Source organism: Lycorma delicatula, chromosome 13 (assembly GCF_047948215.1).
Source record: "Lycorma delicatula isolate Av1 chromosome 13, ASM4794821v1, whole genome shotgun sequence".
Classification (NCBI taxonomy): Eukaryota; Metazoa; Arthropoda; class Insecta; order Hemiptera; family Fulgoridae; genus Lycorma; species Lycorma delicatula.
Window position 1 is genome coordinate 47,920,888 of NC_134467.1, and position 14,161 is coordinate 47,935,048.

The 14,161-nt window shown below is 31.3% G+C and overlaps 1 protein-coding gene across 1 annotated transcript in view; it reads left to right on the forward strand.

Annotated features, from left to right (window-relative positions):
• Positions 1 to 14,161, forward strand: part of Hml (hemolectin) — a 278,319-nt gene that overhangs the window by 249,578 nt on the left and 14,580 nt on the right. Inside the window, exons 68-71 of the mRNA XM_075381665.1 lie at positions 428 to 535; positions 3,780 to 3,989; positions 9,503 to 9,606; positions 13,682 to 13,888. Coding sequence (XP_075237780.1) covers positions 428 to 535; positions 3,780 to 3,989; positions 9,503 to 9,606; positions 13,682 to 13,888 — 629 coding nt within the window. The remainder of the gene's footprint in view (positions 1 to 427; positions 536 to 3,779; positions 3,990 to 9,502; positions 9,607 to 13,681; positions 13,889 to 14,161) is intronic.

Genomic DNA, 14,161 nt, shown 5'->3' on the forward strand with positions numbered 1-14,161 from the left:
GTCTTTAGCATCATTTATTCATCAGCTATTTAGAAAATATTAATGTTCTTCATGTAAACTTTGTTTTCAAAATCTAAATCGGCATATTAATACCATATTTTGTGAAAAAATTTACAATTTGGTTTTTTTTTACTGTTTGGTGGTAATTTGTTTATGCCGTTTTTTGCTATATATATATATATATATATATATATATATATATATATATATATATATATATAGCAACTATACTACTATACTAAAAACTATTATACATGCATATGTATATATATATATATATATATGAGGTAAAACATAGGTAAAATTCAGCAACAATGGAGAGGTCAGTTCTTTCTTGACAAAATGTATTACATTAGCTTTACATTTTCATTAAATTACTTATGTATTTGTAGTGATATATTTTAAGATTATTTATTTTTTATTCCAGTACCTGACCTGGATAAATGCAATGAATATGAACCTGAACCTGTATGTCCTTCTGGACTAATTTTAAAAACCGAAACAGATAAGAGAGGCTGTCTTCATTTTGTTTGCGGTTAGTATTTTATATTTCTAATATAATAGTATTTAATGTGAATAAAGAGAGATAGGGTGAGATAGGATAATGGCTGAAAACACAATCGTGGGACAATGGAAGCGATGTGAGGTGTAGGAAAATGTCCAAGAGGAAGGCCGATGTCAAAGCTGGAGAGATGAGGTAATGCAAGAGGTAGTGAGAAAGATGGTAATTAGAAGAAAATAGAGAGGGAGAAATTTTGGATGGATAGAGAGCATTGGTGTTAGTCAATGTCCAAACCCAGTAAACTGGAATGGGGATTGGTTATTTACATGTATATATATTTGTGTGTGTGTGTGTGTGTGTGTGTGTGTGTGTGCATGCAGACAGGGAGAGGAGAGTAGTATATTAAAAGGTATTGTTCATCACAGAAGAAATTAGCCGTAATTCTTGGTTCCTCATGTCATCTTAGTCGTGCTTCAATAAGTCCCTTTGGTAACTGTTACATAAAAGTTTGTCATATTTCACATTATACAACATTACATCATTGATTTAATTAGTACAATGAATTGCCAGTATTTTGATATCGATGTAAAAGTAATGAATGTGACATATTGATATCTTAATACCTTTTATGACCTGGGATACAGGTCAGTCAAGTTGTCCCTGTATCTCCTTATCTAAATGTCATCAAACTCTGCTTCACACTTATATATTACGTGAGTACATCAACATTTCAAACTAGTATGTACAGATGGCTGAGTTTTGGGTGACAATGGGATTAAAATTGATAAAATATTTTAATTTCTTAAATTGATAAAGTTTGTATTTTAGTAAACTTTCCAGTCATTGGGGTTCCAAATTTTTTTTGGTAGATTAATCCAGGTGCAGTGTTTTACATGAATGGTTCTAAACGTGGATGTGAGCAGATTTGCAGATGCGGTCAATCAAAAAGTTTATATGTTAAGTATATCTCTGGATATCAGTATATTTACTACTTAATTTATACCATTTAATATCTGCCTTATCTCACTTTATCAACACCTGCCATCAAATTTTTGTGTGCTCTATCTTGGTAAATGCACTTTCAAAAAAATTACCAAGTATTTTTTAAAATCCATCTGATTGTTTCAGACATACACAAACCTGTTTCTGTACTTGACTCTGTAACACACCTCAGTTTCTGTTTGATTACTAGCCACGTATGGATCCAAGAATGAATCTACCTATTTTGTCAAAAAAATAATCATGTACTCGGTTAACCTTAACGAAACATACAATTAGTCCTTTTTTTATGAATATACTTCATAAACATCACTCAAAAGAAATTGTAAGTGGTGTGTCTGTTGTCAAAGATAAACTATGTTAGATTAAAGATACTGAATTATTGTAAAATAATACAGTTTTTTCTGTTCTCAACTTACCAAATGGAGCATATTATCTTTCTCATAACTTTTGTCAGTGCGCCAAGTACATCCACTAGACAATTGCCATGTATAGGATTTGTTACATTTGCAAATATTTTGTATGTTATGTTGCATTGCTGTACAAACTGGTACACAGCATTGATGACATACTAGGTCTGAGGTGACTGAAATTAATAAATTGTTCAAATTTATAAAATTTGTTGGAGCTGTTGTTAAAATTTTTGTTTTCATTTTTTTTCTTATTTTTTTTTTTTAAGAGAGCGCTGCTTTATACATTTCTTTAAAAAAAGATTTTTTTTCTATTCAGGGCATTCTTTTTGAACTTGTAAATGTTTGTTAAAAACTTATTTTTCCTTCTTATATGTTTTTTCTCCAAAATTTTATGAATGTTTGCCCCATTCTTTTGTCATAATTCAATATTTGTTAGTTTTTTTTTTCAGGCAATAACACCTACCCTACCTGTTTATATGAGGGGTATCCAAAAATAACCAGAATCATATCTTAATAAGCGGAGTTTCTGTAGTACATGGTTCTCCCACTAGGAGTACATCAAGCAGTTTTTTCAATATTAATCTTCCAATTGGTGTCACCTGGAAAGACTATTTCTGGCCTTTGCGAATTTCTTTTTGTGAAAGCTGTTTCGTCTGCCTCTCATTTTTTGTCATGGCGGACTTTAATAAACAGCATGTGGCGGTGAACTTTTGTTTCCTGCTCAGTAAAAACAGTATAGAAATTATTGTGATCTTACAGCTTACAAGGATACTGCTATGAGAAAAACTCAAGAATACGAGTGGTTTTCACGTCTCAAAACATGTCGATTGATAACCAACCTTGTTCTGGACATCCATTGACTTTCTGAATGGACGAAAATGTAAAAAAAATTCTCACACAATTCTCTTGAAGACAACGATGTACTGTTGAAGAAATTGATAAGTCTGGAGTAACTTGAAGCTTGGTTCAGCAAATTTTAATGAAATATTTAGGTATTAGAAGGGTCTTCGCAAAATTTGTGCCTTGGTTCCTGACTGCTCAGTAAAAAGAGGTTTGCTTGGTAGCATGATGTGCTTTGAAAGAACAGTCCCAAACCGACCTAGATTTCTTTTCCAAGATTGTAACTGGTGTTAAATCACAGCGTTGTGGTTATGACCCCGAAACCAAACAACAGTCAAGCCAGTAAGACTGGAAGATCACCATACCCAAAAAAGGATCATCATATGAAGTTAAACACCAAGACAACAATTTGTTTTTTCGATGCGATAGCTGTGATGCATTCAGAATTCATTCCATCAGGTCAGACTGTTAACCAGGGTTTCTAGTTAGGGATTTTGAGAAGATTGCACAACAGTTTGCAGCAAAGAAGGCCTGATTGTGGCAGATGGGCAACTGGTTTTTCTATCATGGCAATTCATCTGCTCATATAGATCTCTTATTGTACCAATCTTTAAAAAAAAAAACAAAAAAACAGCATGACTCCCTTGCCCCATCACCCCACTCTTTATTTCCCTGATTTAGTTGGTGCGATTTTTTCTTTTTTTTTCTCAAGAATGAAGAGGGACCTGACAGGAAAGTGGTTTGCCAACATGGATGACATGAACAGAAATTTGAGAAAGGTACTGTCAGGTATCACAACAGACAGATTTTTAAAATGTTTTGAGAAATGGAATAAAAAATTTAAAAAATCTGTTAGCTGCAATGGAGAGTATTTTGAAGGGATTGAAAGTTTTTGTAATAAAAATAAATAAATTCATTAAAAAAATTCTGGTTATTTTTGTGTAAATCCTCTTACAGAAATTTTATCGGTTGTACATCCATTTAAAGAAAAATGTTGTTTATATAAAGTACGTTATTTTTTTCAGCTTGTAAACCGAAAGAGGAATGTGAAGATACCACAGCTGAATTCATTGCTGCAAGAGAACCTGGTTATATAGTAAGATTAGATACTACTGGTTGTTGTCCAGTACCGGTAAAAACTTGTAATAAAAGCTTGTGTCCATCACCACCTACTTGTCCAATGTTCCATCATCTTGTAGAAAAAGAAACTAAATGTTGTCCCGATTATGCTTGTGGTAAGTATGAATCTTATTTTATGTTTTTTTTTTTTTTTTATAATCATGGGAATGTTTTTATAACCCTTTCTTATTTGATGTTGTGATTATAAATAAACTACAATTGATTTTTGAGAAAACAAAAAAGAAACTACAATCCTATTGTTGAGAGAATTACAGTTGAATTTTACAAATAAATCTCAGTAAATTTCCCTAACCAATAAAGAGTTCTTAACAATATGTTATAACTGAGACCATGTGTAATTCATTTTAAAAATCTGTTATATTTGTATGGCATAAGTAGCATTAATTACCATATAACTAATTACAGTGAAATATCCTTATTAGATGATTCTCTAAAATTTAAAGGAATATTACTTTGTAATTGAAAGATTTAGTAAGGAAGAATTATAATGAATGTATATATTAAGCATCAGTACCATAACAGTCGCCGATGACCTTACATAAATAGCTAGTCAATCTTGAAAGGACACAGCTATTCCAATTTACAGTAGCAACCCTTATTAGCCTTACAATGGAGTTTATTGATGCCCTTTTGCAAGATAGTTTGAGCGGGGTTAATTTAAATCTAAAATGGCAGCTTCCAACTAGGCCCTGTTTCCAAGTAAATTTCATGATTTTCAATCGTTTCAAGTAGCTTATTTTCTAGAGTTATAGCAGCCAAGTTGTGAGCATTCCAATCTCATAATCGAGAGTTCTCAGTTTCAGATATCCATGTCTTTTTATTTCCTTGTACGAAGTTAAGGAAGTATTGTAATCATGAAAAATCTTGGTTTTCAGATTTCAACGGAAATATCCACTTTAGCCATCCCTGAATCCATTTTGACTAGTTTTGGCTTGGCATCTGTACGTATATACACACATACGTATCTCGCATTAACTCAAAAACAATTAGCCGTAGAATGTTGAAATCTTTTGTTTAGGACTGTTGTAACATCTAGTTGTGCACTTCCCCTTTTGATTGCAATCGACTGGCCAAAAATGTATACACAGTCAGACCTCTAAATAAAGTAGGGGTTTCAATTTTGAAACATTTGAATTTTGGGCATTTTCTTAACTGCGGTAATACGCCCTCATTTAGAGCTTTTCATCAATATATCATAATTGGTACTTATTTTCATCGGTTCCTGAGTTATAACCAAATAAAATTTTAATTAATGAAATATTTGGAAGGCACATTGGTTCGAATCAGACTTAATTTTCATATATTTGTTTTAACTTTTTTTATTTTCATTTAAATATATTGATTTATTAATAATTATTAACCTCTGATTGTAACAAGATTTTTAACAGTAAATAATTCAATAATAACAATACAAAAAAAAAATATGAAAAAATCAGAAGTTATTAGTGAAATAAAATTTTATGTACTTTTCATTTTAATTCAAAAAATGTTACAATCAGAGGTTAATAATAATTATTAATAAATCAATATATTTAAATTAAAAAAGAAAGTTAAAAAAAATATATGTATATGAAGTCAGATTCGAACCGATGTGTGCATGGTTACAGATCCTACACGTTCTCCCTTATATATATCTTGAGCGATGTGAAATAATAATATATAAAGTAATATAAAATTCTAAGGAAATTTTTAGGGCCATTTTTCTCGAGTATAATTAAATATTGCGTGTTAGTATTTTGTGATGAAGACACATAAACATGTGTACTTACTATTCACACACACAGTATGGTTCAAATTGATATCCTAAAACCCCAAAAAAAAATTATTTTTTAAATATTAAGTATGATCTTAGTATATTAGAATAATTTTATTTCCAAAACATTATATTGTTTTACCTTTTACACAATCTCAAAAACGATTAGCCATAGAATATTAAAATGTTTTATTTAGGACTGTTGTAACATCTAGTTGTGCACCTCCCTTTTTGATTGCAATTGACTGGGCAGTCAACATTTAGAATAATTGAATGTTATATTATATCTGATTATTTAATAGTAATGTGTATATGTAATTTAATAAGCGTACAAGGAAGTCATGTGATGTCCACATCAGATTTTTTTTCAGTAACTTTTATTTTTTTATTATAGAATACACATAAATGCAGGTAATTTTTTATATAGCATTTATAAGAATTATTTCAATTTTTCAGAATGCCTCTTCCAATTCATAGAATGATGAAAAAAATCAGAAACTAATATTTTCTGATCGTAACAAGCAAACTTATAATTAAAATAGATTACTTATTTAATTTTTTTTCAAGTTTTATAAAAGAAGATCTGTTTTATAGGTTAATAATTGTTATATTCAATAAAATAATAATTTGTAAATGTGAAATTAATAAATTTTTTTTCCAGATTCATATAAATATTATTAGTACAAAAAATACACAATAAAAAAATCACATCTGCATTAATGTAAAAAAATGTAAATGTAAAAATGTAAAAGCCGCTTTAGCAACTCCATCGGCGGCTTCAACGGCGCTAGAGACGCCACCTCCACCTCCTCGCCGCATCTATATTCCCCTTCCTGCAGTGCAGCCGCTCCAAGCTCGTTGTCCGGCAATTGGGTGTCCGCCTCTTCTTCGGAACTCGACAGTATCTGCGCTCGTTCTTCCCTTGTCGTTATATAGTTATCTTCGTCTCTGTAGGTGGTCGCCGGTTCGCCCAGTCGTGGTGCTTTAAAGCTTTTATTCCTCCTGGCCTTCAAAAAATAAAAACACAAAGAATCTAACTGAGACCCTTTATTATTAGTCATGCCGCTCGGCTGTGCCACTATTTCGATTGTAAACCTGTAAGTAAGTTACTTGAAGCACTCGAAAATCTTTAAATAGAGTTTACTCAGAAATGAGGCCAAGTTATAAACTGCCATTTTGGATTTAAATTAAGGACCCCTTCCTATCACCTTGCAAAGGATATCTGTAAACTATTTTGAAACCTGACTTACTGCCCTTGTTAGTAGTAAAAGTAAATAGTTGGGTTGTGTCCCAATGACCTTCTTCATTAAATTGAATATACTTGTACTTAATGCACACCAACCCTATTAAATTTCAAATAACATTTAGTCTTACAAGTGACACCTTCACTTTGTTTATTACCAGAACCAGCTATGTAATAATCATTACTCTCATGAAAACAACCCTGACTGGTGCCATTTTTAAAGTGGCAGTAATTGTCTAATCTATTTAGGTTAGATACAGTATGATTTTTTAGTCCTGTTACCCAATTGTTAATGTCTAGTAATTTATTTTCTAAGAAAGGGAAATTTTGTTTTGTGACACGAAGTTGGTAGCGCTACTCAACCGGTATAAATACGGCAGTGTGAGTTGATTCTCCTTGAGCTGTGTAAACTTTTCTGCTGTTTCCAGTAGTATTACGAACACAATGTCTTTTACCATAGAACAAGTTTTCATTCTTGAATAATATTTTGCTACGAAATCGTACGGGAGTGTAAAAGAATCATTTCAAATTAAATTTGTTGGTGTTCTCCGCCAGTAAAAATGTCAATTTCTAGGCTAGCAAACCAATTTCGAGAGACAGGTAGCATTTGCGACAGAAAACGTAGCGGTCGACCGACTTGCTTGACAGATGACGTTTTAGAGAATGTGAAAACAAGATCGAAATAGATGAACTTAAAGTCAATATTACGTTCTTAATCACGAATATTTCCAATGCGACTCTTAAAAAGGTTTCTGCTAATATGCTGAAAAGATTCCGTGCATGTATAACTGCAAGGGGTGGGCATTTTGAGCATATTCTTTAACAATTATGTAAGTAATAGCTTTTTATTAAATCTCTTTTGTAAGTAACAAATACTTTTTTTTATTCCACCTGAATTTCCCTTTCTTAAACTACATTTAAAATTGGGTAACAGGACTAAAAAATCACTCTGTAGTTCAAAGCTACAAACCAATGTATCTCTTTTTGTTATAACAATGTTATATACATATTCCTTGATTTAATCAGGGAGGAAATTGTCATATTTTGTAAAACTTGTTCAGATTGAATTGAAGTGTAGATTAGAAACATTTTTTGCTTCCCCCTTTCTTTTGTTTCTTCTACTCTTCATTCTGTTAGATTCTTTTTTTCAACTTCACAGATAATTTTTGGTTAATAGATGTAATAGTAAAGTAGGGATTGTTCTTACATATTACATTTATATAAAATATTTCAATTCAATAATACAGTATTGTAATAATTATTATTATCTTGTGAATATGGAATCTATTTGTGGACTCTATAATTCACTACCATCGAAAATTTTCAGATGCTGACTTATGTGAAGAACAGCACAATTGCAAGTAGACAGTAAATCACTGACTATTATTTACCTTGTTTGAAAATATCATTAGGTTTGGTGCAACAAATTGCTAAAGATCAATTATAATTTTGCAACAGTTTGCTCAAACTACTTAGATAACATTACACATCATCATTAGTTATAAGACAATTGAGAATTCTATCCTATCTAATTCATCCATCAGTGTGGCTACACACTTAACAGAAATTAAAAGAAGTAAAGTTTAGAAAAATATAGGACTTTCCCGGAATGCGGCTTTAACCGCGTTCCAGGAAAGTCGTACAACAGTGGGTTGTTTCAGATAAACAGTTTATACACACAACTTAATTAAAATTATTTTTATTTTATTTAAATATAATATTTTTTCATTTATTTAATTCTGTGACTAACTAAACGCAGGCACACCGTATTTAATTTGCATGGGTTTGGCAGTACTAGCACCGGCAGTCAGCACTAACTAAAATAGTTAGTTTCACATTTTACATAGAACAAATTTTGCTTGTACAGTCAGCTGTTTAGTGTAACTGCGAGGCTTTATGCACCAGGTATCAAGGTGATCGAGTTCAAGAGCCAGCCAGACCAAGTTACTTTTTTACACTTTAAATGTTATTCATTTATTTAATTCTACTGCTCACCTATGACATCACAACATAGCAGTAGTTTAGAGCATTTTTTAGGATGAGGGTGAAATTTTTTTGCAAATATTGTTATTTTTTAATCGTTAACAAATGTGCCTAAGGAAAATATAACCTTAATTAGGTGAAATCTTGAAATACTGAGGGTAATCTTACTCTACAGCCTCACCCCTTTGACCATTTAAGTTGAAATGTAATGGCATCAGTGGTCAAATTCGGTCCGATAGTTCTGGAAATATAAGGTGATTTAGAGGTCAACACTGAACACACAACACACAAACATGCACACACTCACATACACGTATATATGAACATTATCATCCAGAAAATTTCCTTCTGGTTTTTTGCGTTTCTTAGGTGTTAAAACATCAAGGTCTGGTAAAAACCGCATATGCCCAAATCGGCTCAATGCATTTTCTTCTAGAGCTATAGCCATACAAGAAAGTAAAAATGTTAGCTATGTCTATTTGTTCGGCTTATAATAGCTTTAAGAAATGTGTTTATGAAAATTTTTATGTTACCATTGATTATTTGTTTTTGCTATGTCTATTTTCATTTTAAGATTTGTTAAAAATTATTTTATTACGATTAACTCTCCTTTTTTTTTTTTTTTACAGAGCCACCAAAAGACAAATGTTTGTATGAATTTCATTATACAAATAGTAAATCCGGTGGTGCAAGACAATTACCTGATAACGAAAAGTATACAGAAGCTAAAAATGTAAGAATCTGTTATGCATTTTATTGATATTTATTTATTAATTTTTCATGAATATTTATCCTGATTATTGTTGTTGTACATGGATATTTTTCATTTTTAAAGATATTATACAGATATTTTACGAATTACCCATGTAAATTGCAGATGGACCCATGAATTTACAAAGTTAAAGATAGTGAACAAAACATGTAAGTATTCATTCACATCATTAAATAAGCCTATTTATGGCTGATCTCTTTGCTGTAATCATGGTTTATCTCACATCTTGGCTAGATGCCATTATTCTCTTTTCTGATGTGACCTTTTTTAAATTGTAGTTTAGTCTATCCGTAATGCTGTATATTAGTACTTGAATATATTTGATTCATTTTTACTTTTCCGACTACAGCTTTGTTGCCACTGTAGAATTGTAGCTACAAAAGGAAAGTATACATTTTCTTAGGGTATTAGGATTTTTATAAATGTCAAAGTTTCTACTCACTTAATCCAAAAAATCCAAAAAAGTTATAGAAATTTCCAGAAGCTGAATCTGCATACAATACATTCATACATAATGTCTGTTGGCTTTTATTTTAATTAATATCTCCAGACTGGTTTAACACAAATTTTTGAAAGTGGTTTTCAAAGAATTCCTATATGTAGGATATTCATGGCATTAAATCTTAGACAAAATTTAAGAAATGATAGGAGTAGTTTTTGCCATCTTAAATTATTGCCTTTTTATTTAATGATCAAAGAAAGTTGAGCTTTAGTTCAATGGAAATACTTATTTAAAATTCCAAAATTTTTTAGTCAATTGAATTTCAGAGTGGGGGGGATATATTTAAGGTTAATTCTAAACATTTTTTTACCTCATACCTTGAAAACTCATAGACTAAAAAAGTTGAAATTCGGCACAAATATTTTGCTGTGTTTACCAGCTTTGTCTGATTTTCAACCCCATCAGATAAAAAAAGCATCACTGTACTCATTTTATTTTATTAGTAAAATAAAGTTTTTTTTTAGACTTAGTGAATAACTTTGCACAAAATTGGGCCAACTTTATTATTGAAGTTGACTCCATTAAATAAACTTTGAAGTCCAAAAAATAAGGGACTGAATGGGACCCATACTTAATTTTTTTTTAATTTTAATTTTCAATATTGAAAACCCACATTTATGTAATATTAATGTAGAGATGATGATGGGAGTTTTAAAAAAAAAGTTTCCTGTGGAACATGACTTAGATCATTCATTCTCAAAGTGGACGATAACAACCTCTTTTGAGCGCTGGAGGTCTTCCGTGGGGGGGGGGGGGCAGTGGAAGGCCCACAAAAAATTGAAGGCATTCAGGTGGTCTAGGAAGGTGATGGCTGATTAAAAAAAAGAAAAAAATTATGTTTTCCTGATATTTCAAACTAAAATTAAATACCTACTACACTAATACAAAAGATTAAAGGAACACCTATATTTTATGCTAAAAAATGATTGTATTTAAACTACTTAACAATGAAGAGGCTTAGAGAGACAAATAAAAAAAATAAGCTTGAATTATCTACTTTTTGACAGTATACTTCAGCTCTCAAAAATCAACAAATTAAAACAAAATCATTGTGAAATTGCTCTCATTTAAAATGTAAATTTCAACTCAGAAATAGGATATGCCACATTTAAGAACAATAATTGCAATTGCTGTTTTTAATTTGCAATCTTAAAAACATTTCCAATTATTATTTTCAATAGATGGTAAGTTTCAAAATTTGGGGCTGCTAGAAAATTTTTGATTCTCAATATGAGCAGTGTGCAAAAAATTTTGAGATCAGTAACTTAGAGCAACATTTCTCAACCTGGGGGTCACAAAATTAGCCTTCAACTTTACACTTAACAATAATGAAATCATTTTATAAGGCAAAAATAATTTATTATAAACATTTTACTTTCAAGTATATTTATAAGTACAAAAGTAAAGAATATAAATGAATAAAATGGTTGCGTTTGTTTTTCATTTAAAAGTTTCTTCATATGTGAATTGAGTATACAATTCATATTCTGAATTGTACTTTATAAATCATAAATATTTAAGCAGTAGATGAGCTATTTCACAAATTACTAAAAAAACTGTTAGTGTTTGCCTAGAATAATAACAATGGAAAAAACCTTTATCAGAGCAGAATAAGAAAATTAATAAATAACAAGAGAAGTGTAATTTAAAAGGAGAGAAGAGAATAGCTAACCAAATATTGTATATGAAAACATTAATTTTCAGTTTAATCCAATAAACTTTTGTGTATTATATTTTAATAGTTTAGTTTATTTATGAGGGTTGTTTTGAAAGTTGTCACCCTGAAAAAGAACACAAGATCTCTCAGAAATTTTATTTTTTTATCTTTTAACTTAGTCATCTTGTAATTCAATACATCTGGACCAACAAATTTCCAACTTTTAATATCCTCATTATATAATGATTTGTTCAACTCTGCAAAATAAGCAGCTGTCCCACTGTGACCTCATTATTTGAAGTGAATCTTCATCCAGTAAGCCATTTCTTGGAACGGAACACAAGGATAGCTGGAGAATTCGTATCTCCCTACTAATCGCAGATTCTGGGCAGATGTCCCTAGCTGTTGTGTCTTTCATTTATTGGGTAGGTAATTACTTATTTAGTAGCAGTTGTAATAATTTTGTTTTATTTATGGATGGAATTATTTGCTGCATTCCGATCATTTAGAACAGGGAGAAAAGTTTTGAGCTGGGCTGTCCTTTAGGAGATTAGCCATGTATGAACTTCATTCTTCTGGCATGATTCCTGGGGGTCCATCCCCTGAAGTCCTAGAACCTTCCAGCCTAACAGGAATGCACCTTTCTAGGGCTCTAGTGTTTGGAGGATGCATTGTACTCCCCTTTCCAGATGGAGTCACATGTGGTGATGGTGCCGTTTCTTCAAGTTCAGAAGAGAAAGTGATTGCTGGGAGCCAAATATAGCAGATGTGGAAGCACTTTTAAGCATAGGTTAATGAATTTTTGCAGCAAAAAAACTCTTGATGTATACAAACAAGTGCATTATTATGGTGAATGAGCACTTTCCTTTTGGCCAGATGTGGATGTTCCGCCTGATTAGTATCATTCAATCAGTGCAATCATGAATTTGTGCAATATTCCCTGGTTATGATCCTTTCCTTTTCCAGGTATTCCATGACCACCATACCATAAAAATCAACAAAAAAAAAAAGTTTGTGATTTTTCCAGCATTTTTACTTTCTTTGGCACATTTGCACCTACTCTTATAAAATGTCAAGAAACTCAACAGAATTAACATTTCTGTTCAACAGAACAGAAATGTTCTGTCAAATCCACTTTCGGTCGACTCTTAATAGATGTGAGACCCATCGAGCTAAAAACCTTTTCATACCCAAAAGGTTGTGTAAAATAGTAAAATGTAGCAAACATAAACACAACTCACACACACACACACATACATTTCTAATAAATACAAGTTGTTCAAGACAAAAAATCTGGCTTGGAGCCAGATTAAGGCTCCAAGCACTTTAGTGGTAGACAGGTACATTCAGTGGCCGGTAGGCTGGCATTCAGTGGCCTAGACGTGGCACCAAATTGCTGTCTTTGACAAGATAAATTAATTATTGATAGTCATATATGTTTTAGTAGTTGACAGGGTGCACCTACCCATTTTAGTGATATATGACAAGTGGGTGGTGGGACACGCAAGCGAGTGGTGTATGGTACGACGCTTATTCCACTCACGCTTTTAGGTTAGCTCTAGGAGCTAGTTAGGACACTGGTCACTAAACTGTATATAAACTGTTGCTAAACTGTATATCATCATCTGGAAGTGATGATATACACATACAGTGATCAATGAATGACAGACTAACCGTACTTACAGAAAAATAACTTTTTGTATACACTGTATTATATATATATATTTATGTAAGATATATATTTTATAAAATCCAGAACTCAATTCCAAAATCAAAAACAAATTATTTTCCCCAAAGCAATTCATATTTTAAAGGTAAAGTAATATTTATTCATTTTTAAATATAACCTTTGCTTGTTTTTTTTTTGTTTTCAACAGAAAGGTGATAAATGGAAGGATGGTCCCTGCCGCTTATGCGAATGCCAAGAAAACGAAATTAAGGAATTAACATCGTTTTGTTTATCAGAGAAATGTCCTGACATGCCAGTCAGTGAAGAATTTACTTATGAAAAAGTTCATGTAATTGGTGAATGTTGTCCTACTTTCAAAAAGATTAGATGCAAAGTTGGAAATAAAGAGTACAAGGTAAATATTTTGTTATACATTAATTTTTTTAAAAAAAGTTTGACATTTATTTCTATTACTATAACATAATGATTGTATAAAGTAGCAATTTAGCTTTCCTCTTACTTTCATTATATTGCTTAGTGTTTAACATATTGAGTTCCACTCGATCTGATAAAATTTTTCTGGAAACCCGACTTTAAATTTTTTTGTAGTAATAATAATTTGGATAAAACAGGAGGTTTTACTAAAATTTGTGTGCTAATATCGCTTATAAAGTCATATATGTATATG